This window comes from Cavia porcellus, unplaced genomic scaffold (assembly GCF_034190915.1).
Source record: "Cavia porcellus strain 051 isolate PalLab524CR breed Dunkin Hartley unplaced genomic scaffold, mCavPor4.1 scaffold_23, whole genome shotgun sequence".
NCBI classification, from domain to species: domain Eukaryota; kingdom Metazoa; phylum Chordata; class Mammalia; order Rodentia; family Caviidae; genus Cavia; species Cavia porcellus.
This window is the reverse complement of record NW_026947506.1, coordinates 41,255,090-41,282,903: the sequence shown is the minus strand read 5'-3', so window position 1 is coordinate 41,282,903 and position 27,814 is coordinate 41,255,090. Positions and strand designations below refer to the sequence as shown.

Below are 27,814 nucleotides of genomic sequence, written 5' to 3'. Positions count from 1 at the left end.
CAGGATGAGCGGTTTTCCTACCTCTGCCTGCCACAAAAATCCTCCATGTGGGGCCAGGGATTTAGCTCAGCGGCATAAGCGCCTGCCTGGCAAGCACGCGGTCATGATTTTGATCCCTAAAATCCCCCATGTGTGGCCTGAGACTGCAGTAGCCTAGGGTTCTAGACGGTCTAAGAAGCAACCCATCCTGTGGGAATGGCCCTGGACTCAGCCTGAAGCTAGCATGTTCTCAGCTGAGTAGATGCCCCAAAATTCTTGGTGGATGGACAAGGCTTGACAGCAGCTCTGCCCTTGTGCTGTAGATGGGCACTTGGAGGTCAGGGATTTGCTGAGCCTATGTGGTTGTAAATACCTTAAATTGGGATTCCAGCTTTATGGTCCCAACTCCCTATTGGCACATAAAAACCGTGGCCTAATAACCCACACATGGGTGGGCACCTCTAGCAAGTCTTTGTGTTTCTTTCTGTGCTAAGTTCCTTCTCCTTGGTGAGGTTAAATTGTGGTTTCCAACCCCAACATCAACCTAAAGGTCTCACACCATAAAAATCAGGGAGGCTAACAGGAGGACAGCGAGCTGAAATGACTTCTGTGTCACAGGTCTTCCTGTGAAATGACTTCTGTGTCACATGTCTTCCTGTGAAATGACTTCTGTGTGAGGTCTTCCTGACCTCAGTGTCACAGCACTGGGCAACTCAATTCAGTGCTGGTGGAAGGGCTGAAGAGACAGGGAAGCCTCTGAGCATGGTTCTGCATGGCTTCTTTTTGTCACCAAGTCTCAAAAGTTCTGGGCACTTATGGTCACCAATATGGTAAATATTAATGAAAGTATCTCGAGGCTGACCAAACAGGTGCCAAGGCTTTCCCTGTCCTGTTACCACAGCTGCTTATGCCACTCAGGTTTAGCCACAGTGATCCCCTCAGATCACAAATCTGAGGTCTTGCTCTTACCCACAGTCCTCACAATGCTCTCAGGCTGTGGTCTCTCTCCTAACCTGCCAGACTTGCCTGTCTATCCACAGGCCAAGATGTTCTCTTATACAAGTGGGTTCACCTACATTCTCTAAAATCCTAGACTTCATGGTCAGAAGAAACAAGTTGCATTATATAGTCAATTCCTATTGTCCACTCCTTGCCTTATTCCCCAGTTTATACTGTCTTGAGGGTTGACTCAAACCATCTGGCATAACTGAGGATAGGGAGCTTATTCCCTCCAGAGTAGCAACTTCAGAGGAAACTAGGCTGAAGAGGAGCCTTCTCACACTGGGAGAATGCTTCCACCTGCTAGGCTCTGTGCCTGGCCATGGTCTTCATGTGACTCAACAAAAGCCTGGCCCTGTCTTCTCATTGGCCTTGAGGACTACAAGGACAGAAATCACAAGATCCCCACCAAAAACTGTCCCCTTTCCCAACCTTTTAGCATTCCATGTTGCTGAAAAAACAACTACCACAAGGTTGTTTTACACAGGGTCTTGCTACATAGTCCAGGCTAGCCTCAAACTCATAGTGATCCTTCTGCCTCAGCTTCCCAAGTCCTGAGACTATAACTGTATACCACGATGCCTGGCTGAAATTACTCTTGTGCTGCCATTTCACTCTCCTTTCCAAAGACCAGCAACAGCCCCCAGCCTCTAGTTTGTGTCAGGTCCCTTCTCTGTCTTGGCTTTGGCCTCTGAATGTACTCTAGGAAACTCTTTTCTTTATGTTGTGGCTTTCATCCTAAAATGGAACTTTCTGGCATAGACTGCTGCAGGACAGCAGAATCACTACCTCCTCCTTCATGGTAGAAATATTATTTCTCACAATGCAGCCACATGAGGCAATTAATGGAGGTTCAGTGGTTGGTAAGAATGTCACCCACCTCCGAACAGCCAGTGTTTCCTCAGGGCTGCCCTCCACAAGCCTCCCCATTACAAATCTGTCCTGTAGCAGACTAACATGTATTTATGGAGTTACCCAAGCAGTTTTATCTCTAGTCCTCAAAGCACCCTGCAAAGGTAATACTAGCTACCACCCCTTCCCTTTCTTCCTTGCAGAAAATATTTAAACAGAACATCTTAGCAATAGCTATGTGTACAGTTTAGTAATGTCAAGTCCAGCCACACTACAGTGTAACATTTTATCCTGTAGAAATGAACATCTACACTCATTTAACACCTTTTGCTCCTCCTCCCCTGGCCTTGGCAGCCTTTGCTGGACTCCAAGCTTCCAATAAGCTGACTCCTCTGGATGCTGTATCTAAGGGCAGGTGTGTGTGCGTGTGTGTGTGTGTGTGTGTCACACAGCATGTCTTTTTGTGGCTGCTCTAGCTCTATTAGCAAAATGTACTCAAGCTTTGCGTTTCTTTTTTATTTATATTTAAGATTAAGAAATTTAAGAGGTTAACAGACTGGTCAAGGCTAAACAGTCAGGAAATCTGCATTAGGACCTGAACTGTGTCACTCTGGAGTAAGTACTTTCTCTATGTCTGATCCACCAGAATGATCTCAGCCCTGAGAAGGGACATCAACTCTGCGAACATCTTAGAAACCAAATGACTCCCCCTAAGACCTGGGAGTTGTTTCCTGATGAGGTACTTGCATTCAAAAGGCCCAGGCTACCTGCTGAACAGACCTAGGCTTGCCCAGAAAGTGCCAGCAGAGGGGGCACATGCCCACCACTGGCCTGGGGGATGCAAATGAAATCAGGTGACAAAAGTTCAGTCCTTCCAGTACCCACTTGTGACTCAAGTTTCTGTGAGGTAGAGCAGAGCAGACTGAGTGAAAGCAGAGTGGCTACTGCACATCAGTTTAGAAAACTGCCTTTAGAAAACTGGGAAAACAACCACTTGAGAACCTTGGCTGGAGCTGTGCTTCCTGGCAGTGAGGTGTGACTGCTGCAATAAGGAAACAAGGCACTGTGAAAGAGAGGCCACTAGACAGGTTTTCTGTGTCTTTGCTTTGGGCTGTGGTGGCTGTGTTCCTGCCTTTGTACCCGACCAACCCTGACCTCAGTTTCCTCTTCTGTAACATGGGAATTCTAACTACATTGACCTCAATGGACTGCTATGAAGATTGGATTCAGATCACAGGAACAAGGTCAGCACTCAAGAGCTGTCAGCCACTGACTGGCACTTGGGTAACTAACATGAGACTTTGGGCAGGGCAGGTAAACCGTGTCTACTGAGGACCCCTTCCAAGCCAGTCCAGGACCTTGGGGTCAGGTCTGAGATCCAACACTGACCATGAAGCTCTGTTGAAGGAAAAGACAGCCTCCCTTTCACAGTAATTCCCATGCATGGCTGACTTTCTTGCTTCCAACTCTGGGTGGGTGTTATCAGGCCAGGACAGACATAGACACTCAGATCTAGGTGAACAGTGTCCCCAAAAGAGAGGACTTATGGAATTCTGGCAAACTGGCAGGCAGAGACTACAGAGATTGGGAAGGATTTTCCTTCCAGCAGAGGCTGTACTCATTTGTAATTCCTAGTACCCATGGCTACCAGTTATAAAACTGTGTGGGCAGAGGTAACACTCTGGCTGCTTCTCCAGGCAAATAAAACATAAGGGGAGACCATTTGTTTCTCAAGATGGCAGTGTCATGTGCTAAAGCAAAATCCTTTCCTGAGTGTTTAGATATCAAAATCCCATCATGTACCTGCTTGTGCTGGACACTGGCTGAGTTATTTCCTGAAACCTACGTCTGGCCACTAAGCGAGACATGAAAGGACCCCTCAGGTGGGAGCCTTCTCAGAGTGAGTGGCTACAACCAGTGGGAGGTGGAGATCAAGAACTCTGCTAGGCACCTCCACAGTATGATGGATGCCACAGCAGAGGGTTAGGACGACAAAAGCAGTCCCTTCAAGTGATGCCCACCATGAGATGTCTGCAATGCTGTGGCCACATCAAAGACTTCACCAAGGAAATAGTGCCAGGACTTTTACATTGTACCATTAAAAGCACTGATGTTGACGGTTGTTAAATAAAACATCCCAAGAGTAATTGGCCTCCTGCCTTATAGTGAGTGTCTTCTGTGACAGCAAAGTAGGCATGCTGTGGCAGTTTTACACCTAAAGGTCTCGGAATGTCCTACCTGGTTTGCTCTTTCAAGGTCGGTCATGATCATTTCAATCTCGTCGGCCCTGGGAAAGTGAGAGGGAGAGAGCAGGTTAGTTTATAGCAAGGAAGGCTTGTGGAGGGGACAGGTGGACAGGCTTTCTGGCACAGGAGGAGGCAAAATGACCACATTCATAGGGATTAGGTCAGGTACCCAAGGTGAGTGGGAGAAGGGCCATGCAGAGGGGTAAAGGAGTCACTGATGCCCCACTGCCCTTGAGCTGGGGAAGGCAATATATCTGTTGGTCTTGTTCAGGCTGCGTTTGGAGAGCACGATGGCCTGCCTCGGGGGCCTCCTAATCTTGCTGGGAAGCAGAGCCAAAACAAGATAATATACAGTATCCTGCCAAGGGCTTGAGTGGCACTCTGAACAGAGGGCTCTGGTAAAGTAGAGGAAGGCGAGATGATTTTCCTTAGGAGAGGAAGTCAGGAAAGGCTTCGGGGGAAGTAAGGGATAATTTGGATGTTGAAGGATGAACAGAAGTTTGCCAGGTTGGGATTAAGAAAAGAAGTCGAAGAAAGGCTACATATGGAAAAAGGTCTTACAGTGAGGGCCTTGCCAGGACAGAGGGAAGTTGAAGCAGGTGGTTGGCTGGAAGGATGAGGGCAGGCAGGGATAGACATGCCAGCTGGGGCTCTGCTATCTGCAGTGTGAATGGCTAAGGTCACTGCTACAACTTTGGTCTGCTCATAGAAGTGGAGCCTGCAGGTCCCTATTTACTTGTCACTTTCGAAAATACTTCTTTGAGGAGTTAGAAGGCAAACACATGGTTCCAGCAGATGCATCACTGCAGAAGAGCAGGGTACTACTGAAAAGGGCCTGCCAGCACCAAACTTTGTGTAGGCCACAACAAGCTTCTGGGGAGTCACCACCCCACCTGTGTGTCCCAGATCCTGGTAGTTGCCCCTACCAGGCTGCAGGCTTCCCCAGGAAGTTTCCAGTGTGCCCACAGGACCTGGCTGGGGCTCAGGGCTGGCTGGCTGTGCCCCCCCCCCCCCCCCGGCACCCAACTGTTCCCTCTGGCCCTCTCCACTGCTTAGGTCCACAATCTTGTGACCAATGACCACCAGAGGTGGAATTTAAACTACCCAGGCCCCACCTTGCGCCTGGCAGTGATGCTCCCTGGCCCTTCTCTCCTGTGGCTATGTCTCAGGGATCCACGCAGTGCCTTTGTTCTCTCTGGAAGATTTCAGTTTCCACTTGATGCTCCACTCACAATAAGTTCTCTGAGGGCCAGCTGCATCTCCCTGGCCCTCCATCTGCAGGACTGGAGGCTTCCTGACCCTCCATCTGCACTGGGCTGGAGGTCATAGTCCCCAACATGCCCTATCTTACCAGTGACAGACCTGCTCCCTAGAACAGTCCAGGGCACATGGACAAGTTGACTATGAGAACTCTGTCCCCTGATTCTTGCTTCATGGGCCCTGCAACATGAGAAATATAGGGGCCACCTCCCAATACCAAACACCAAGAGGGAGACTTGAGGTGCTCAGGTCCTTAAGTGGTCAGCTCTGTTGCCTGGGCTTTTCTAGCCTTAGCTGCCTGCTGAGGTATGGGCGGTGTTGGTACCTCCAGAAACCTGTCTGGGGTGATAGGTACAGCAAGTTCAATGTTCACTGTATCTGTCTGAAATAGTAGTTGACTTCCAGACTGGTCTGAAAAAGGTCTGAACCGGCCCATCCCATGGCCTAGTTAAATGAGGCTATTTTTAGGAGGGTTTCATGGGGAAGGCAGTGTCTCTAACATAAAACCCAGTGGGTCCCTTGCTGTGAAGTACTGGGTTTTGAGGGTATAGGGTGTGGTACTTTAAATTACCAACATTCCATGGTATCATCTGAAGCAAACAATGCCACATCTTAGAAACTGCAGTGCAAAGATAGTCTGACAACCACAAAGGGTTAAAAAACATTAAAAAGGTTTCCCCCACCCTATTTAGTACTGGGATTGAACTGGGGTGCTTTGCATCGAGCTACATCTCAGCACTCCCCCCCCCCTTTTTAAATTTTGAAACAGAGTCTAAGTTGGTAAGCTATCTAGGCTGGACTTGAACTTAGAATCCGCATGCCTCTGCCTCATAGAGTGCAGGGATTACAGGTGTGTACCACCATAGCCAGCTAGGGTTGAGATTCTTAAATTCAGTGAGAAAAGGCATCAGTCTCCACAAAAGGATGTTGGCTTGAAACTATGGATGAAGGATGTAGTACGGACTCCACTGGGTACAAAACAAAACAGAAACCAGAACAGAAAATTCACAAACTTGTCTTAGGGCAAATCAGGAGTTTTAAACAGTGTTGAATGTTCACCAGGCAATTCATCTTGCATTTGACAATGTCTCCATACCCACAGTGAACTTCAGGGCTCTGACATTGTTCATTTTCACTAACTTTATCCTGGACTGTGCCTGACATCTAGTAAGTTTTCTGGTGCTGGCTATATAGATGTGGACATGCTTTGTGGTACAACAGACTTAGAGATCTGCAGAGAAAAGGATACTGATGATCCCACTCTCTCAGGTGCATCTGCAGGGCTGGCTGCAAAGTCAGGAGGTGAGTAGTGATTGGCCCAGACCAGGAGAGGACAGTGATTGTTAATGAGCTCTTCCATCTTGCTTAAATTCTGCCTAAATAACTTTTCTTCATGCAAATATTTCATCTGTTCTCTCTGGAACTCCTGTTATCTGGATGTTGTTGCCATACTCACTTCTGTGCACTACATATCGGTGAATGTTTCTTATATATTCTGTTGGTTATCTTTTCCCACTCCTTTCTGGAAGGTTCTTTAACTTGATGTGATTAGTCTTTAGCAGCACCTACAATGCAACTTATCTTTTTTTTGGTTCCTTAGTTTAATGAACTTTCTACACCTGTTATTTCTACTTGCTTCATTTTTATATTATCCCTAGTTTTTATTTTACTTGGCTAATATTTTCCCTTGTTTCTGTGAGTCTGTTCCTCAGGCTTGTATTCACAACTCATTTGTCCACTGCAGATCATAGACACTGTTGTATTTGGGGGATATGCCCTTTAGACAGGCTGTTCTCCTCTGGGGCCAGCTGTTTATTCATGTGCTTAGTTGCTTACCTGGGGAGGGGGGACCAGCTATTCAACTTGGTAATTGATATAGGGGAGGTTGGAGAAGCCAGCCCTGGTGTGTGCTTCAATATGGATGGAAAAGAAAGGCTCACAGTTGGTGTTTACCAGGTTTTGCTGAATGAAGGGTTCCTCTACTCCCTCATGATATTCCTTCCACTGCACCTTCATCAAGGGAGACCGAGCTCTGCATACCAGAGTTCGGCCTTGCACTTCTAGGGAGAAGCAGCAGCAGGAGGAAGAGGCTCCCTGGGGTACCACTACCTCTTCTCTGTGCCCATCCATGCCTTACTCCTTGCCTGGCACAGTAGGGGTCAGACATAACAGCTCTAGGAAAAGAGAAGGCACCTGAGGCTGCGGGGAGGCAGTGCTAGGATCCTGGAGCTGGAGAGGTTGTTCCCAGGTATCTTGGACACCTTCCTGCATGGCCAGACTCTTTCAAGTTTCTTCTCACAAAAATGAATGGCTTTGGATATTCAGGAAATAATGCCTCATCTCCAAAAGATTTCAAGTCACTTACAAAAAAAAATTAGTCACATTTAAACAGGAAGGTGTCTTCTGAGCTGTTTGAAGCAATCCCTGGAAATGAACTTTAAGTTCCATATATGGGTCAGTTTAACTTTGGTTTCTAAGCAACCACTGAGCAGACCAAAATATTGAATGTGATAACAACCACAGCAGTACTTACCTTTCATCATGAAAGCAACTCTTGTCTTTCTCAAGCTTAGAAAGGACAATGACAACACTGAGCTCTGCTGTTGCAGGGTGGGGTTATTCAATGCCAGCTATGGTGGTGACAGCTGGGCCCAGAAAGGCTGCAGTTCCCCACCACAGAAAGGGCCCAAAGCTATAAGCAGGGACACTGGAAGGAGCCAGTGATGCCACTAGCAAAGAGAAGTTCAGATTATTATTTTATTTTTTTTGTGGTACTGGGGATTCAACCAAGGGTCTATATGCTGAACTGCATCTCCAGACCTTTTTAGATCTTGTTCAATTCTCCAAGTGGGCCTAGAACTTGTAGTGCTTCTGTCTCAGCCTCCCAGAGTGCCAGGAGTATTGATGTGTATATATGGCTAGATTATTATTTAAAAATCTGTGGGCTTGCCGTTTTCTGGAGTTTTTTTTAAAGTCAAAGTCACTGAACTACTTATAATTCGCTGGAAATTTGAATTGCAGCCATGGGCATCAGCAAAGCTGGACTGAGATGACTCGTGCCACCTTGGAACATCCCTCTGGATCTTTATAATTCATTCTCCTACCACGCTGCTGCCCACACCCCTCCAGCAAAATCAATCCTACCACACGAACTATGAAAGTGCCCAGAGGTTAATGTCACAGCCATGCATGCTTCTTTACAAGGGCGATGTATTAAACTTATACATGTTCTTATAGTGTGCATATTAACAATTTTCCAAAAGTTTCTCATTCTTTTCATTGTGAAAGTTCACTACCACTTGGTATCCAGAGTCTGGCATTAGTCTAAAATCATTTATTTTCTGAAGTCTGTTATAACTGCACATATTGTTTGCTCAGCAGAACGATTTATTATAAAAATTTAGTTCCCTCGTCTTTTACAAGCTGACAAAAGAGCCTCCATTGATCTATTAACCTGCACTGTATTATGTTCTGCTCTGACTTCAAACAGCGGATAATTTCAGTTTGACCTAGAATATATAGTTCAATCTATTCCCTACAGATCATTTCAGGGTATTCTCTGGGCTAACGCACAATTTTTATGAGGAACTTCAAAGGACATGGTCAAGGTTGATAGGAAGGAAATTATACGCATGCTAGAAACAGTATCTCCTTTCACATGAGCCTTCTAAGTGCTAGTGTCCAGCACCAGGACAAGGTTGGTGCATATTTCAATACCCAAGCAACCACACTGACAATGGGAGCTGTTAAGACAGAGGACAATCAGCCCTCTTTATCTGCAGGTTCTGTATTTGTGAATTCAACTAATCTCGGATCAAAAATATTTGGAAAAAAATTTCATCTGCATTGTACACACAGATCTTTTCTTGTCAAAATTCTCTAAACAATACACTATGACAATTATTTACTCAGCATTTACACTGAATTAGATATAAGATGACAGAATTTATAGGAGGACATTCTATGTGAATACTATACCATTTTAAATAAAGCACTTAACAGTCCTTATACTTTGGAAGGTGAGGTAGGAGGGTTTTGAGTTGAAGTCTAGAAGATACAGTTCAATCTATTCTCTACAGATCATTTCAGGGTATTCTCTGGTCTAACACACAATTTTTATGAGGAACTTCAAATGACATGGTCAAGGTCGATAGAAAGGAAATTATACATATGCTAGAAATTGTGACTTTGTGATGCTCTACCTCAAAATATAAAGAAAAATAGAACTGGGGATACAGCTCATTGAAAAGGCCCTGGGTTCAGTCCACAGCATGTGCAGTGTGGATGGAGTGACTGTATGTGCACAGGGCAGCTGCAAAAGGTATAGGGTGGGCTTTGCAGGTCAGCATCTTCTTAGACTTGGACTCAGGTCAAGTCAGTATCTCAGTACCACACTTTAAAGTTCTCTGACATCAGAAAGAGAGAAACATCTAAAGATGAATCCTTCCTACTATAAAGGAAGAAGCTCTGCCCACAGGACTAATAGACTCTACTCCACTCAGCTGTTCGGGGCATGGCCAGTCTGTTGCAGGTAGTTGGTTGGCCTGATAGGCTGTATGCCGGCTGAGCTTGCTGGACTGGGTTCAGACAGCACAGAGAGGATGATGGGGCTGGAATCACTTTCATGGGAAGAGGCCCTTCTCCCATCTAAGCACAGTCTCCTCACTATGGAAGAGCTGGACAGGGGCAGGACAAGCTTTTAGGAAAAGAGGACAGGACACAGAAGCACAGATGTCACTGGGGCAAAGGACTGGTTTGACAGATTATATTCACAAAGGTACAAACCAAACCCTGATCCTGTATGTCACTAAGCCTCCTTCATGCTGTGAATCAAGGAGGGTGGAAAGGCGGATCAGTTATGCCTGCTGAGGGCCAGTGTGCACCAGAGTAGGGAGACACGAACATCCCAAAGGCTGAATCTGCAATAGCCTAGGCCTTAGGTGCCTTCCAGCTAGCACAAAGGGTAGTAGAGAGGGAGGCCCTGCATTTCCTAGGAGCTCAAATGATGTACACTGCATGCACGAATACGGTCAGGGACCCTGCTCCTGCTGATTCACTGGCAGGTACAAAAGACACACTGACTCAGCACAGTGACACCTCACAAAGTGGGACAAAGGGCTCTGCAGGCATAAACATATGTTCTGTGTCCTGGAGGAGTTTGCTGGCCAGAGAACAGTGGAGCAGAGGAAGGTTCTGGTGGGGGCTGTTGGGTCCTGTGACAGCTTCTTATGGTTTTTGTGGTACCCTAGATCCCATTGCATGTAAGGACAACAGAAAAACAATCTAACCCACCACGTGCCTCTGATCCCTTTTTCCTGGAAAACTGTATCTACTCGGACACAAGGGCCAAAGCGGAGACCCTTGTCTGGTGCTTGACTTTGAGTATATTATACCCAATACTGTATCTCAACATCTCTCACATTGCTGATTTTTGGCTTTATTTTTGCTAATGAAATATCCAACTGTTTCTGTTCTATTATAAATTTTTAATAAAAGATGAATACTGATTTCAAGTACCTTTAAAGCATTTACGGAGCTAATGAAATAGATTTTTCTCCTGACTTGCTAAAACGGTAAATTATACTGGCAGTTATCTGCTCCTACTTGGTTGTGTTGTTATGTGTTTAATAAGTTCCACTTGCCAATATTTTATTTAGTATTTTTTCATAAAAATATATAAGCTTTGTCTTTTGTTTTTTATTGTCTTATCTTGGTCAAATAAAGTACTTGGTCAAATAAATAAATTTTTTATTGTCTTGTCTTGGTCAAATAAAAGTATTTTTAAAGCATTTCTCTCTGTAGACAAAGGGAGCTGTTGATGATGGTTTGACATTGTTCTAGGGAAACTTAGATCCTTACCCACTTGTGCATTCTGGACACTGTCACCTATAGAATTCGTTTACTGACAAGTTTATAGCTAAATGTGATGTTGGGAGGTAACGCCTGTTGGGAGGTGACACCTGCTGGGAGGAGGTGGGTTGTTGGGGGCCCGGCCTGAAAGAGTCTCTCCTACCCTCTTCTCCTACCCTCTTCCTGTCACCATGCCACAAGCCATTTCTCCTTTGCCATGCCACCCTGTCTTGATGACAGGAGACTATGCAGTAAAACCTCTACAATCTGAGAGCCAAAAAGAACCTCTCCTCTTCAGGTTGTGGGTATTCAGTCTCAGAAGTAAGAAAGTAACCAAGAAAGGCCTTGTGCTCTGCCTTCTGCAAGGCTGTCTTCCTTCTGTCATTGCTCTGAGGGCCTGCTCACATTCAGGTGTTTGGGATCTTTGCCTGTACTGTGTTTCCTCAGCTGCACGCTATCCCCAGCCAACTGGCTACCTGCTGGCATAACCTGGTTAGCTGATTCAATTAGTTTCTCTCGCTCCTCTCAGGGAAACTCTATATTTTAGGGCCTTGAATGATGTTGGACTCGGTCCTGTAGGTCCAACCCTACAGGGATGGGTGATGGATTACCCTCCACAAACACCTCAGCTCCTTTTCTGAAATTATTTTCCACTTTTCAAACAATATCTTATCTTATAAACAAAGGAGCCTAAGTACAGAAGGGTTTCCTCATCAGGGCCACAGTGTGAGTGGACTGTTTCGTGCAGGGTGACTTTGTTGTTATTGTGTTTTGTTTTTGAGATAGGGTCTCAAGATGTAACCCCGGCTGGCCTTGAATTTGAAGATATTCTACTGCCTCAGCCTCCCAAGTGCTGGGATTACAGCTGTGTGACACTACATGCAGCTGTTGTGTTTTGGTTTTTCACAATCTCCTAGTAACACCTATGCTACGTAAATTTCTTTGGTAGCTCAATCAACTAACAGACCCAGTTTCTTTAGGCCTATTCTGTCTTGAAACTTCTTTGCTTATCCTTGCTTTTGGGCCTTTGCAGCATGGGCTACTGAGATCTCCATAGGTAGTCTTTGCCATCACTGAGTCTCAGCCGAGTGTCTTTCCTCTGAAAGACCCTACTGCATTTGCTCTGTCTGAAAGTATTTGGTTCCGGTATTGATGACTTGCTTATTCACTGTCATAATTCCACAAACCACAGCAAGTGCTAAAGCACTGGTTGAGTGAATACATAAGTCAACATGCAAATTACTAACTAAATATGCAAAACAATCAGTGCTACCTGAAGTCTATTCTACTCTTAGGAAGCAACAATTCACTGGCTAGCATTTGTTGAGAGCAAGAACACATGGGTATCTTGCAAAACTGTAAATAGGGCTTTTATAGAAAGAGTTTACTCCTTTTGTAGTCTTTGAAAGACATGGTACCCACAGTGAAACTTCCTTGTGTCCTCTGCACTGAGAATGCCCTACTTATTTTGTATCCAACAAGGATGGAATACAGCTGATGGGGGAGGAGAGAGGAAAAGTGTTTGGAGAAATGTTTTCTTGACAACTTTCACTCATAAGATTAGCCTCATCTTTGGTTTTCTGCCTGAGGTTAAACCACCTCTGCTTTGGCAGCAGTGGAGGGGAAAGTGAAGTCATCTGGTGGCCTCCAAGACCATGGCCACGTGTGTCACTTTGGAGAGGTCTCACTTGTCAAGGGTCTGGGGAGGGAGTTGGTTAGAGCTTGACCACCGGGGGCTGATAACCTTCTTGAGATAGTGATTTTAATTTTTGTTGGAAATGAAACCAAGTTGAGGGATAGTTAAGTGGCCAGAATGTCACCTCTGCCTGCTCAGACATTAGCCACAATTAATCTTTTAATGACCATTATATTAAACGATATAATAGTATGATCAAAAGTAATTTTAGTTAAGCTTCGTCTTTCCAATCCCAAACAAGGAGAAAAACGTCTCTTCCTGTCCCAGTATCTAGTTGACCGGCAGACAAGAAACAATTTAAATAAAATATGCTGGTAGATCCATCTGAGTCTAGCTATTGGTTGAGGTGGCCCTTGGCAGCCATGCTGCCCACTGCTGCCAAACCAATAGGACAGTCCAAGCCCTCAGTGTGGCCAGAAAGTCTCTGACTGTCATTCAAGCTTCAGTTATCTCCTAAGAGGGGTCATGGCAGCTACAGCCCTGAGTACTAGGTGATGATGATGCATATTCATTCTGCTTCTCCTCCTGAGAACATGCAGAGGCCTGGGGATAAGTATCAGGATTAATTTTCCTCCTGCTTCTCCAGAGTTCTAGTGGAAGCAACGGACCATCTCAGTCTGCCAAAGGCAACAGAGAGCAGGTTGGATACTTTTCTTAAACACTAAGGAGTCATAAGTGTGATGAAGTTACAGAGGGACAATGAGGAAAAGTGAGGAGGTGGCCAGTAGAACAGACAAGTTCGAATCTATTTCCCTGCCTTTCAGTCACTGGATGTCAGTGGGGTACAGTCACCTGCCCAGGAGAAATCCACTGCTTTCTTGAAGATGAAAATGAAAACACTGACAGAGCAGAAAAGGGCTTTATAAAACACAAACGCCTGTACATATAATCTTTATTGTCATGCATGGAAAAAGATCTTTCTCTTCTGGGAAGAGCTAATAAACTAAGACCATTAGAATAATCAGAACTACCTGTGAAGTGATTTTACCAAAAAGTTTTAGTCTGAATCGAATTAGGCCTGTATATTCAGGTACAAATTTATAGGGAAGAGCAAAGACAGGAAAATGAGATAAAGCTATATCTGGAGATACAAGCAGGAAATGCTTCTGGATAAATGATCCTGTTTTTTGGACAAGTAAACTGCATGGAAAGGAAAAAATGGTGAAGGATGTGTGAATATATCTGTGCAATGAACAAAACTTAAAGGCATGCCAGCCAATTGCAAAGTATGGCTCTTGGCTTCTAATTCAAACAACTTTAGAAATAAAACCATATATGATTTTTTGAGACTACTAGAAATTTCAGCATTAACTGATATATCTAAAAATATTAAGAAATTACTTTCTGGTGTGATGACATTGTGGTTATATTTTAAAAGCATAGTCCTTATTGTAGGGGCATATGTGTTAAAAACACAGAAACCAAAGGATTTGGGAAGGTGCTTCAAGAGAAAACAGGAAAGCTGCTGGTATGATAGGCTGGGCCACAACTAGGAGATGATGGATGGCCTAATAGGCAAACAGGGGCCCATGGCCTCTTTTGAATGTTAGAAACTTAACATATGAAAAGTAAACACAAAACTCTTATAGGATAATGAAAAGCAAAGACTATCACAATAGTTTTGTGTTCCTCCATTGCCACTTTTAACTGTAATGGATCTATTCCAATGTTTACATTAGAAACAAAGTGATAGGCAACACAGGAAAAACATTTGGACACAAGTTCAAAAGTGTCTACAGGGACACTGTAGTCTGGCCCTGGAAAGTACACAGATTAAGAGATACTTCCCAGTGGGGGACACCCAGGTCTGCCTGAGGCTATGTTTTGCCAACTTTGCCAGGACAGTGACCCTCTCTGATTCTGAACTCACTTACTGGTTCAAGGGGAGAAAAATGTACATGAAAAGCACATCTCTATAAATGATTAAAAAACCACATATGTAATTTTCTCTGATACAGAAAAGACTGTTAAGAAGAGAATGGGAAGAAAATGAATTCTGGAAGGGGCACCTATGTCCCAAGCTTCATCCAATTCAAGAAAGAGGTTGTCACAGTGAGCTGGCTCCACTAAGGAATGGAAAACTGAGGATACAATTTTTATTTCCTGTTCCTTTTTACCCCATGCATCCCTTCCTTCCATTGAGATCTGGTCACGGGGACAAGTACTGAGATGCAGGCTATTTGAGGCTGGACCAACCCATGTCAGGACTCATGGGCAGACAGCAGCATTGGCAAGATAAGAGATCAGGCTGTTGCTTGTTTAGTTTCAGATTTTAAAAAGATGCTTTGGAAGGACTGATCTTCTGTCCTCTGCAGCCATCACTATTAACAGTCTCCTTCCCACATCCTTCCCACATGTGGTGCTGGCTCTCCCATTTTGGCAAGGGTCCCTGGCAGGGCTGTCTGCCTATGCTGTCCTTTGGGGCTGTCAGGTTTTATCCGTTCTCCATGTCCTTAAGCTGTGATAGTCTGCTGGCAGCCACTAGGTACCGGCCAGTACCGGCTGAGAACTCATGTGACTGGTGGCCTGGCCCCTCCTTACTCACCTGTCTCTGGTGCCACATATGGGAGGTGCCACAGACCTACTCAGACAGGGCAGGAAACTGAGGCCAAGGTTGAGGAGGGACTAACAATTCAAGGACATGGGGAGTGGCTTTTACTTTCAAATCCTAGGACCTCTAATTACCTCCTTTCTCTCCTAAGTATTAGTTGGTAGGAACTTTTAAGAAAAGGTTAGGTGGCACAAGCTAAAACTAAGTATAAAAAAAAAGTCTCCAGTTTCATACTAGTTATTACCCTCAACTTTCTCTCCTTCCTTACCCAAAGCTCAAGACCAAGTTGACTTCCTGGGACTATTTTCCAGGCTCTGACCACCCCTACCCCCTGGGAGCTTGTGGCTCCACAGGTCCTTCCAAACCTGCCTTAACCTGGTCTTTCTCCCACAAATTAAATGCTCAGTTCTCTTGTGGCTTCAGAGTCATTCACTGCATCTGCCAACAGTCCCCTCTCTTGCAATCCCCCCCACTTAGGTCTGCTATGGCCCAGTAGGGCTGGGAAGTGAAACTGTACAAGCAGGCAGGCCACGCAGGCAGCAGAATATGAGTTGGAAAAAAAAGTATCCTTCCTCTTCCTCTTGCTGGCACCAAAAGTCTGCATTTCGGCAGTGTAAGTGGCTTTTTTAGGGCGATGTGAAAATGAATAATTCAGCGGTTCCTATTCTACTTGTGAAGTGTTAGACAAACAATTCAGACGGGGCCAGACTTGCTGGCCCCATGCAGACCGTCCCTTCCCTTCATTCTGACCTCATCGGATTTGGCCACACAGCTTTAAGAATGCTCTCCATCCTGTCTAATCACTAAAATACCACAAAGGAAGTCCATAATCCTTAGATGTAGGGAAAAAAATAGAAAGGTTAATTGCAACATAAAGTTTTCCCTCATAGTCAAGCAAACAGTATATCTGGGTATCATAGCAACACTGAGCCCTTAAAAATCATATAGAAGGAAATGTCTTAGTCACATCAGGTTATTGAATAATTGAGCTTTTTATTCAAATCCAAGATTTAGAAGTTATCTTCCCCACTGAATTCTATCCCGTTAACTCCCAGACTGAAGTCTAAGAGCCTTATTGATTCTGTGTCTTGTCTTAAAGCTACTTCAAATACTTTATGGAGGAAGGCATGGTGAGAATTTTAAGCAAAAAAACAAAGCAAAAGAAAATAACCTTCCTGGCTTTGTTATAGGGTTCTTTTTGGAAGGGATTTTTATTAGACAAGTCAAACCCTCTTTCCCATGTTTATGACTGGATAACTTTAGTTGATATAATCTCTCCATCAGGAAGACACAAATGTCACATAACTGGCTTATAGTCTGTGCTTTTGATCCCGGGTGCACAATGTCATTGTGATTTGGGACAGGAAATTGCATTTGGTCATTTTTCAAATGACAGTGCTTCTCAGGGTTAACTTACAGAGAGACCCTTGATAAATGTCTGAGTTTCGTAAAAATGAAAAAGGCAGCTAGCATGTTTAAATTATAATGATAAGAATGTTTTTGTCTATGTAGGTCACCTCCTGGGATCTACCTGGCAAACCTCAAGTTTGTGAAAACTATGCACCATATGCCAGCGAATAAAGGGTTCTTATCACTAGGTGATAATCCTGCCAAACATTACATGAGTTTTGAAGGCAGTAGAAAGTTGCTGGAAAATCTTGGTAATTTCAAAGAATTCATAAGCAGGAACCCATAGGTTCAGAGTTGTTTAGAAGAGATTAGGGTCTCACTACAAAGAGAAGGCTAATATAATGAAATATAATTTGTTGCTATATTAGACAGAAGAATGTAGTAACATTATTGCATGGTAAGAACATTCACCAATGCAGCTTTTAAAAGGTTTCCAAAGGCTCGAGGGTTCTGCACCTGAATACAAACTTATTAAGAGGAGACATATTGCTGGGCTGCTGAGAAGGCACTAGACATTTACAAAGAATTAATTCAGTAAGTATATTTTAAAAATAAGACCATTTTATGATAGAGAGACTGTGAATTAGAAAACAAACACTGATAATAAAGAAAACGCAAGCTAAGAGGAGAGTTATATCAGTAAATGTAAGCAGGTCACAATCACCAATAAAAATAGAAACAGGTATCTGAAGCTGGGTGTAGTAAGTAGCATGTGCCTGTAATCCTAGCACTTGGGAGGCTGAGGCAGGAAGATCATGAGTTTGGGTACACAGTGAGTTCAAGGCAAAGCTGGACTACATAGTGAGACTGTTAAAAAAAAAAAAAAAGAAATAAAATTACCCCTAAATTTGGACTAAAAAAAGGCAAGATTGACCTGATTTCTTTAAAAAGCTGGGTCTGATTTCTTTAAAAAGCTGGGTCAGTTTTAAAGCCTAACCAGTACTATGTGCAGATAAGAAGTTTAAGTACTGCTGAAAGGTAAACAAAAACATAAGCCTGAACTTATAAATAATAAGGCAAAAAAAGCTAAGGCATATATAAAATATATATATATTTTGGTACTGGGAATCGAACTCACAAACTTGTGCTTGCCAAGCAGGTGCTTATAAAATATATAAAATAAAAACAGAATGAAATGTAATAGGACACTTGCTTAAATCCAGGAGCCCAACTGTTTCCCACAGAAACAAAGATGCTCCTTTAAAAAACAGGGATGAAAGAAGAGAATCCAATGTTCCTGCTATCACAAAAGGGTACAATGTTGTTAACTGTAGATAATATGGTTACACACTCACAAAACACAAGGAATTCACTTTAGCAAATGGATAGAGATAACTGTGAGTACAGCAAAGTCCCATGTTTTTCTGGTAAAGACAAGAAAACAATCAACTTTCATATACCAGCCATAAATATCTGGAAAATGAAATAAATAATCTATCTCATCTACAATAGGGATATAAATATTAAACATGTGGGAATTAAAATAACATGGTATAAATTCCATCTATAGAAAATCAAATTACAAAATGCTGGTGGCAAAGAAAGCTAATGATGACATTTCTTATTTGCAGGTGCATTAAATATAAATCAGGTTAAATTTATCTCCCACGTTAATTTATAAAACTTGGTAAAAATGACAAGATGCATACAGAAAAACCAGATAAGCAAAATGCTAGAAGCACTTAAAAAAAAAAAACAAGAAAACAACAACAGCAAATGAATTGTGCCAGATATGAAAACAGAAAACAGAGATGTTATCAAAATTGTACAGTAATAATTGGAATGAAAAGTTAAGCTGAGATAATGAAATTATAGACACCAGATTTTTACATGCACTAAATCATATATATAAATGATATATATTTATGTATATATAACTTACGTCTGACTTGTCAGATCAGTAAATGTAAGCAGGCCACAGTCACCACAGGTATCTGAAGCTGGGTATAGTAGCATGTGCCTATAATCCTAGCACTTGGGAGGCTGAGGCAGGATTGTCAGACGTGAAATACCGGAGGAAGGAATTATCAAAACTACTGGGCAAGCTGGGTGTTAATGTGAAGAATGATAAGTAGACACATAAACTATCCCATATGCTATAATAAACTCCAGACCAGTTAAAGACACAGTAAGTCATTAAAAAAATGGCAAGAAAATGGATTGGGAAAAAAGACCATTTTCTATTATCAGAGCTGTATTAGAAATGATTAATGATAAAACTGGCAAGACCTGTCTTATTTATAGATACAGTGGCCACTGGTATCTGTAGGGGATTGGGTCTAAGAACCCTGCAGATAGCAAACTCCACAGAGGTGCAAATCCTGTGTGTAAAACTGGGCAGTATCTGCATAGAACCCACACATATCCTCTGAAGACTTTAAATGAACTCTAGATTACTTACAATACCTAATACAATGTAAATACTATGTATTTGCTCTACTGTATTGTTTAGGGAGTAATGACAAAGGGGAAAAAGACTGTAGGTTTTTTTTTTTTTTACACTTTTTTTCTTTTTATTGGTACCGAGGATTGAACTCACGACCGCTGCCTGCTTGCAAGGCAGGCGCTTATGCCGCTGAGCTAAATCCCCAGCCCCGACTGTGGTAGTTTTTATTCAGAAACAATTCTTTTCTGGAGTCTTTTTGATTTATAGTTGATAGAAGTCATGGATGAAGAACCCAAGGATACATAGGACTAGACTGTCTATGATTCTTCTGGGCAATAAAAACCACAAAAACTCAAGTGAAAAGAAAAACAACTAATAGCTGGAAGTAATTATAACCATAAGTAGCTACAATCTAGAATACAAGTAGAATTATCATTGGTTCCCACCATACCCATGTATGAAGCCACAGTACATAAACAGGCAGGAAAACGGTGAGCTTTGCATTAACAAGTCCCTGAGGTTGAAGCTGTGTGAAGTTCACCCAGCTAAGCAGAACAGGCAGGTTGCTTAGGTTGTCTGCATCTTTTGGGTCTGGCACTAGCAGCCCAAATCAAGATGTGTGCCCAGATCCCAGCAAGCTCTGGGATGCCACTTTTGTACTGTAGGGCAAGGAATAGTCTTTAATCCTCACTGCTACTACAGTGAAAGGGGTCATCCCTTTGTGGGACATTATGCGAAAGAGCTTGAGACAGCACCTTTTTGGCTTCAACAATCTCTTTCTGAAAAGTATTTTCATAATTTTTGTAAAATTCATCATGGAAGGGGCTGGAGATTTAGCTCAGCGGCATAAGCGCCTGCCTTGCAAGCAGGTAGTCGTGACTTTGATCCCCGGTACCGATAAAAAGGAAAAAGACAAAAAAAAAAAAAAAAAAGAAAAAAAAATTAATCATGGAAACCCTGAAGTGACTGAAGTGCTCACAGCTCAAGAATGGTAACCTAACCTCCAGTTCATCCAGAGAACAAAACAAACTTTCACCATCAAAATGGCAAGCTAGCGGATGAGCAGGTATTGTCCAAACTGAAATAATGGCAAGGGACATCAGAAGTACCAATGGGTGACTCTCCTGTACACATCTAGTCACATGCTATGGGACAAGTATACAAGACGTTTGTATGCAGAGCTGTGCTCATCTGGAATACTTTTATGTTCTAGAAGGAAGAGATATATTACATAATGACAAAAGTCACAAATTAATATGTTAATACCAAGAACCAGTCCCAACAGAATCCATGCAGGCATCCTGGCAGCTCCTAGATCCAACTAGGAGACAGAGGAGAGCATGTCTGAGATACAAATAGGGATGATGGCTGATATTGGATGAGTGAATTCTGGGCTCGTGACCATGGTGCACATGACACCATTAACTCCTAGACATTCACAGGAAGGTGCGCACACCTGCAGAGAGCATGCCCGGGGGGAGGGGGAGGGGGGCAGGTGTGGCAGCCCTTCTGAATGACTGCACTAAGAGGGAAGGTGAAACCAGGAGGCAAGACTCAGCCCTGGCATGCAGTAGCCTTTCTTGGGATATACAGGTATATTTAACCATAACTTGCACACACAAGTACCATTATTTAAAAGACCTATATACACATTTAAGAAGTGGTCACAGTAGTGCTTTTTTTGGTTTTCTCTTTTAAAGCTCTTACAACTTTGAGCTAGACAGACATGAGAAATTTTAACACTAGTGATTGTGCTGTGCTCTGGGGGATGACAATGTCATGGGGCAGGCACTACACAGGGTGCCTGTGCAGAGGACGGCAGAAGTCCAGCCAGTGATCAGTCTCACGCAGGTGTCTGATCTTCTTATGCTATGGTTCCCTCTGTTGTCTAGTCAACATGGACCTCTGGGCAGGGGGCAGACTATATTGGAAGTTGAATCTAGGACCTTCACACTGAACTACATCTCCAGCCCTTTTTATTTTAATTTTGAGACAGAGTATCTCTACGTTGTTAAGTTGTTCAGGCTGGGCTGGGACTTGTACCTTCCTGCTTCAGTCTCCCAGAGTGCTGTGCTGTGATTATAGGTATCCTCTTCTGTGCCTGACTAGTAACATTTTAAACATACACATTTACTACAGAAGACGATTATTCCAAAGTCCAGTTGTTACCAATATTTAAAGAGCCTCAAGTTCATGATGCAGTAACAATTGTCTTTTATTGAGCACTCACATAACTAGTGGCAATCCTGGGTCTACGCACAGCTGACATCTGAAGTAGTGATGAATGCAAGCAGCATTTGTGATACCCGTGATAAGTGTAATGTGATGTGAAGATGTATGATTTCTATGTGCAACGCCATTTTAGGCCTGCAATTACCCTGTTTTGGTGACTTCTCTTACAATGGATGCAAACTGCTGCACCATAGTTAGACATTAGTGAAAATAAGTACCTTTTTTCTGAGTTCATACTCAGGACCTGTAAGAATTCTGTCTGTGGACTGGACTTTGAGTTCCTGGAATAGAGAAAAGGATAGCTTCTCCTCTACATCACAGAGCTCCTTGTGCAGGTATGTGGGGAAGGGAAGGTGGGGATGTGCCTGTAAAAGGAAGAGGGCCTGGGCTTGGGGAAGGAGAGGAGTCTCAAGCAGGGCAGATCTGAATAGGATCAGATTCATACTACTTTAGAAGGATATTTTTAGCATATCCTAGGAGAGTGGATAAAGTTGATAAGATATTGAAAAAGTGAGGCCGAGATACGAAAAAGAGCCAACATGTTGGCAGTGAGGCTGCAAATAAAGATGTGAGGAATGCAGTCTTATGAAGGTAAAACTAAAATTGTGTTGACAGAAGGGATAAGAAAGGAGTCCAGGGGCTGGGGATTTAGCTCAGTGGCATAAGCTCCTGCCTTGCAAGCAGGCAGTTGTGAGTTCGATCCCTGGTAAAACCTATAAAAACGATAAAAACGAAAAAGACAAAAAAAAAAAAAAAAAAAAAAAAAAAAAAAAAAAAAAAAAAAGAAAGGAGTCCAAAAGGACTCTCAAGTTTCTGAAATGAAGGAAGATCATGTATGACTAAGAGAAGGGAAAACACTCCTGATGGATGCTGTCTGTAGAGCCGAGGGTAGTGATGGGAGCCTGTGACTTATCGTGCTTGGGATGCCAAAGATAGGAGTAGCTAGAAAGGGACTGAAAACGACAGCTTTCTGTACTAGGGTACTTTTCTTATTACTTTGTAAGGCCTCTTTACATATACAGTAACCCTTCCTCTCTCATAGACATTGTGAATATTTTTGTTCACCCCTCCTTCTATTTCCAGACAGCTTTGCATCTCCCTTTGTGATTTCTACTTCTGGCATCATGCTTTAAAAGACCTTCTTCACCCCCTCATTATATAAATACCCACCTAAAATTTCCTCCCAGTATTTTTATGGAGTTTTACATGTAAGTATTTAAAACATTTGGCTTTAATTTGCATAGGGCTTAGCTCTGACTATTATTTTTGGTGTATTTAGCCATTTATTCTATTGCTTGAAGACTCCATCCTTCTCCAACTTATTTAAGTGCAAGTAATTTTTAAACACAACTTTTTCCTCTTAATTTTGAAACCTTCAAAAATACAGACAGCTACCGGAGAAAATAACAATCAGCCATATGCCCATGAACAGAATTAGCTGCTTCATACAACTGGTCCCTCTTTCATTGTCAATGGCAAATTCTGAATTTCTAATTATGTTTGGGCTTTCCATGGAAACTGAAGAACATCCAGTCATTTATATATTCTGTGGATCTTACAAATCATAAGTCTTTTTATAAAGGGTGGAAAGATCACAGAAATGTATCCAAGTAAAAAATAGTCATGCTTTAAAAAAATAAGTGAAAGGTAAAAATATACATTGGCCAAAAACCTCCAAGAATATGCTCTGCTTTTGTGCTCCAGGCTATTTTGAGAGTGTTCCAAACACCACATAATTTTAACTTTTTCTCCCAAGTCCTGAGGGTTACTTTTCGGGAAATTAAAGGGCACAAGCACGGCTGTTTGGGGGTTAATTTTCACTGATGTTGAAAGCCCCCAGTCCTCTCTCTGCTCATCAGAGCATTAAATCTGGAGGCTCAGGAGAGCAATGCAGCTAGGCTGCAAGAGTGATGCCATAAAGTTCTGCATTAAAAATTCATACGGCAGGCAGCCTGGAATTGGGGTCTGGTGGAAAGGAGGGCTGGAGGGGAAATATGAGATACCCCACTGTCTTTCTGGCAATTGGAGGCATTCTTCAGCAAACAGCACCTCAGGAAGAGAATGAAAGGGCAAACAAGCCATGAAAAGGAAATCAATGGGTTCAATTATCTGGCTTACTTCCACTTTCCTACAGGAAACTCCTCATTCTTTAGGCTGGTAGCCTGGTTCCAAAAAGTTTTTGAACATTTATTCCTGAAACAGGGACCTAGACAGTCTTGCTGGTGCCCAGCTATTAGACACTGCCTTTGATTTTTGCACACCAGTGCAGAAAGGTCCAAATTCTACCAGCTTGATGAAGTCAGAGCTCTTCTGGACCTACATACAGTGTCTTTCCCACATGTGGTTGTCACGGTCAGCTGAGAAGAGACCTCATACTGAATGGCTTAGTCTCACTTTTGAAAACATGGGCCCTGCAAAAATGTGGTATTTCTATTTTAAAAGACTAATACAGAGGGTTAGAGGTGTCTAGAGTTGATTTTGAGGGACACATTTTTATTTTTGATGGTACCAAGGACTGAACACAAGGCCTTCATAGTGAGTTATATCTCTAAGTCCTTTTTAATTTTTTTTGAGACAACATTTCATTAAGTTGCTAAATTGCTCAGGATGGGGTCAAACTTGGGATCCTCCTGCCTTAGCCTCCCAGAGTACCAAGATTACAGGCCCGTGCCACCAGGCCCAGTATTGATATTCTGAATGGCATGAACTTAGCTTTTGGCCTTGTCTTAGCAGTAACTAAATCACAACTAAAATCTTAAACTTCAGAGTCTCTTAGGAATATGAAAAGACCCAGAAACAGTGCACTATGTGGCACACCCACAGCTGCAGTACACCTGTGTAGATAATAAGGCTGCAACCTGGACACTGACTTTGCAAGTTCAAGGTGGCAGAGCAGTTGGATTCCTCTGAGTGGGAGGGAACCTTAAGCAGGAGGAAGGCAACTGGCATTTTCTACATGTGTCAGAGAAGACGAGTGTCTTATAGACCACAGCAGCAATAACAGCCACCATATGTGGAGGACATGTGGACCCAGGCCTTTGGGTAGCACCAGTTGTCCCACAAGGAAGCTAGGGTTTCCGGTAAGGAAACCTAGACTCTTGCTCCCAGTTACTCAACTCAGGGAGTCAGAAAGCAGAACTCTGTGATGCTGAAGCCTAGGCTCAGGCTACCACAGCTCCTGCTATTCCCCTACACCCCAGAGAGACTCTTCCCTGAAGGCCATTTCATAGCACCCTGCCAGAAGTCAGTATTTGAGTCTCTAGGAAGCAATGGGGTGATCAATGGAACAGGCTGGAAAGGAGTGGCTCTTCCTTCCTTCCCTTTGGTCAGCCCAAATGTCTTGATTTACTAATGAGGATGGTGCTACTGCCCAGGGAGGGAACTCTGTTACCCTTGCGACACAGCGGGGACCAGCACGAGGGTCTCCCAACGCCAGGCCATGCGCACCTTTTGCTGTCCGTTGACTTTCATCAGAAAAGTCTATAAACGTCACACAGGAGCAGGCTGGTAATGCTGGCCTCGTAGCGGTGCTGCTGCGGGCCTTGGCGAGTCCTGGGCTTCTACACTCCTGATCTGATGATGGCATAGGAAAGCGACCTCAAGAGGCCACAGCCACTGGCAGAATGGGAAGGCATAAAAAGAGTAAGCACAAAGCATTTAATTTAACATCTGTAAGGTAATGGTAGTAGTGTTACCAATTGAGTTAATAGGTACCAGTAACAAAGGAAGGGCATCCCAATTTGGTGGGGGGTTGTGTAGCCTGCATTATTTCTGAAGACTACCAACGATGCAGAAGAAATACAACATGTTGAACAAAAAAATTCCCCACAAACTACCTATCAGTTTGAAACCATTTGTTAAAAAGCAAAATCAAAAACCAAAAACCAAACCAAAACAAAACAAAAAAAACCTACCAGGATGCACATTTATAATCCTAGTTGCTCAGGAGGCTGAGGCAGGAGAATCCCAAGTTTGTGGCTAGTCTGGGCAATTTAGTAAGAACCTGTCTCAAAATAAGAGCCAGCAATGTAGCTCAGCAGTAAGAGTACTTGCCTAGAGTATGTAAGGCCCTGGGTTCATTCCCCAGCACTGCAAACAAAACAAAACAAAAGACAAAGCAAAGCACTATAGAGAGAGGAGACAGGAAGGAAATATGCCAAACTTGTAACACTGAGCTCTTTGCTGTGGAATTATAGGTGGCAATCTGTTTTATTTTTAAAACCTTTCATAATTTTGTAAATTTCAAGTAATAAGAATATGCAACTTTTGCAGTGAAAAATAATGAGTGTTGTAGAACAAGGGGGAATCCATCCCATTGCTTTGGGAGCATTTCACAGGGAGGCTGTTTCATATCCGCCAGCCTCTTCTTGGGCCTTTACAAGGGTCCTGGGCAAGGCTGGGGCAATGTGAGGTGAGTCTTCTCTGTTGGTTGTGGAGCAGAGGTATACTGTTACCACAAGTGCTGTGGCCAGAGCCCTCTCTGCCGTAGCTGGGACTCCCTGTGATGAATCAGAACTCAATTTTTTTTTTTTTTTTTTTTTTGGTCTTTTTCATTTTTATCGGTACCGGGGATCGAACTCACGACCGCCTGCTTGCAAGGCAGGTGCTTATGCCACTGAGCTAAATCCCCAGCCCCAGAACTCAATTTTAAAGAATTTGACTGGGGACAGAAAGTGGCAAAAGTGCTCCAGGCCTCAACAGGTATAATAGTACATGCCAGTGACCCAGGACTTTGGCAAAGGGATTACAAGTTTATCCTGGGCAATACAGTGATTTAATGAGACCTTAGCTTTAAAAAGAAAAAGCCAAAACCAGGTGACTATCAATGAACAATGGTTTCATCTTATAGAATTCTCTCAAGCATACTGGGTATAACAACTTATGTTACATATAATCACGAATGTTAAATACAAACACAGTACATATACATACATATATACTATCTATGCACAGGTTTCTGTGTGCAATGTGTCAGCTTTGTGTGTATATGCATGTCATGTCTGGTATTTGAAAACTGGCTACTTCTACTCTAGTCACAGTGCGTGTTTTTTCTTCCTTTTTTTTTTCGATACTAGGAATTAAACCCAAGACCTCAACACTGAGCTATATTTGAGGCAGGGTCTTGTGGTTCTTCTGCCTCAACCTCCAAGAGGACTGAGATTATACACTTGTGCCTGACTTCAGCACTTGCTATTTTACTGGAGGTCTAAAGTACAGATTAGCTGGAATGAGGGCAAAAGGCAGCCAGTTCTCATGGGTGCTTTATAATTCCTAGAGAACAGACAAATGATCCTTGGCACCCAGAGGAATTTCAACCTGGGTTTAGACATATAAAGCTACCTTTTCCTTTCTGCAGATCAGGGCATGCCAGCCCAGGGGGACAGAACAGTTGCTGTAGGTACAAAAGTCAGGAAAAACCTTTCAGGGTTTATGCAGGCATTAGATTTTGGGTGTGAAGTGAAATACTTGTACAGGGATGGAAAATCCCAGGAATTCTATTACATGCAGACTCCTGGAGATAAGTCACAAGGAAGAAAGCTGCCAGCTGTCCCCTCCTTGTCTGACTTAGTGCTCTCTGTGGTTTTGGGGACAGTAGGTTCTTTATTGGAGTGCACAATCTCAAAATCGTAAAAGTAACTGCTTCTCTATTTTTAGGGAAATTAATCCAAGCAGGATAATTACAGCAATCCTTACTGGAAACTGATGATTCATCAAAAAGACAGGAAATAGAAAATGTTACATTCTTAAAGGTACAGGAGGAAGACTGTATCTGGACACTTAGGTTGCTCTTTTCCAACTCTACCAGAGGAAATATTTATCTAGTATGACGATAAAAACAATTGTGTGATTCCCAGGCTCAGTCAGCTGGGTTCTCCCTGGCCCAGTTTTGGGAGTTTTTCCTGTGGAACTATAAGAAAATTAGAAGAGCCAAGGGCTGTATGTGTAGGGAAGGGACTGAGCCCTTCTGGAAAACCTGCCATCTCCTGGTTACTATCACAAGTAATACTGCCCCAATACAAAGACAGCCCCAAACAGGGCCTTTATTATTTATTTTTCTAGTGCTGGGGATGCAACCCAAGTGTTACATCCTCAGTCCCAGAGAGGGACTGCACAGATCACCATGGTCTTGTGCAAAGAGCCCAAAGGATGGGGTGCCCCAGCTGCCTCTTCTTGGGATGTTCGTTCCTGCAGAGGATATAGGAGGAACTGCTCAGTGGCTGTTGCAGAGAGCAAAGCATTTACACAGGTTGTAGCCAGCCAAACCATCTGTATGGGGGCACCCATGACAGCTATGCTTACAAGTGTGTTGGCCCCTCTTCCCATGTGTGTCCTAAGCTGACAGACTCTTTGTT

The 27,814-nt window shown here is 43.2% G+C and overlaps 1 protein-coding gene across 16 annotated transcripts in view; it reads right to left on the bottom strand.

The window, feature by feature from the left end:
* Cux1 (cut like homeobox 1) overlaps positions 1-27,814 on the bottom strand; it is a 360,722-nt gene that overhangs the window by 89,089 nt on the left and 243,819 nt on the right. For all 16 annotated transcript variants that reach the window (XM_063234256.1, XM_063234259.1, XM_063234263.1 and 13 more), the window contains one exon: positions 4,069-4,117. In XM_063234256.1, the coding sequence (XP_063090326.1) occupies positions 4,069-4,117 (49 nt within the window). The remainder of the gene's footprint in view (positions 1-4,068; positions 4,118-27,814) is intronic.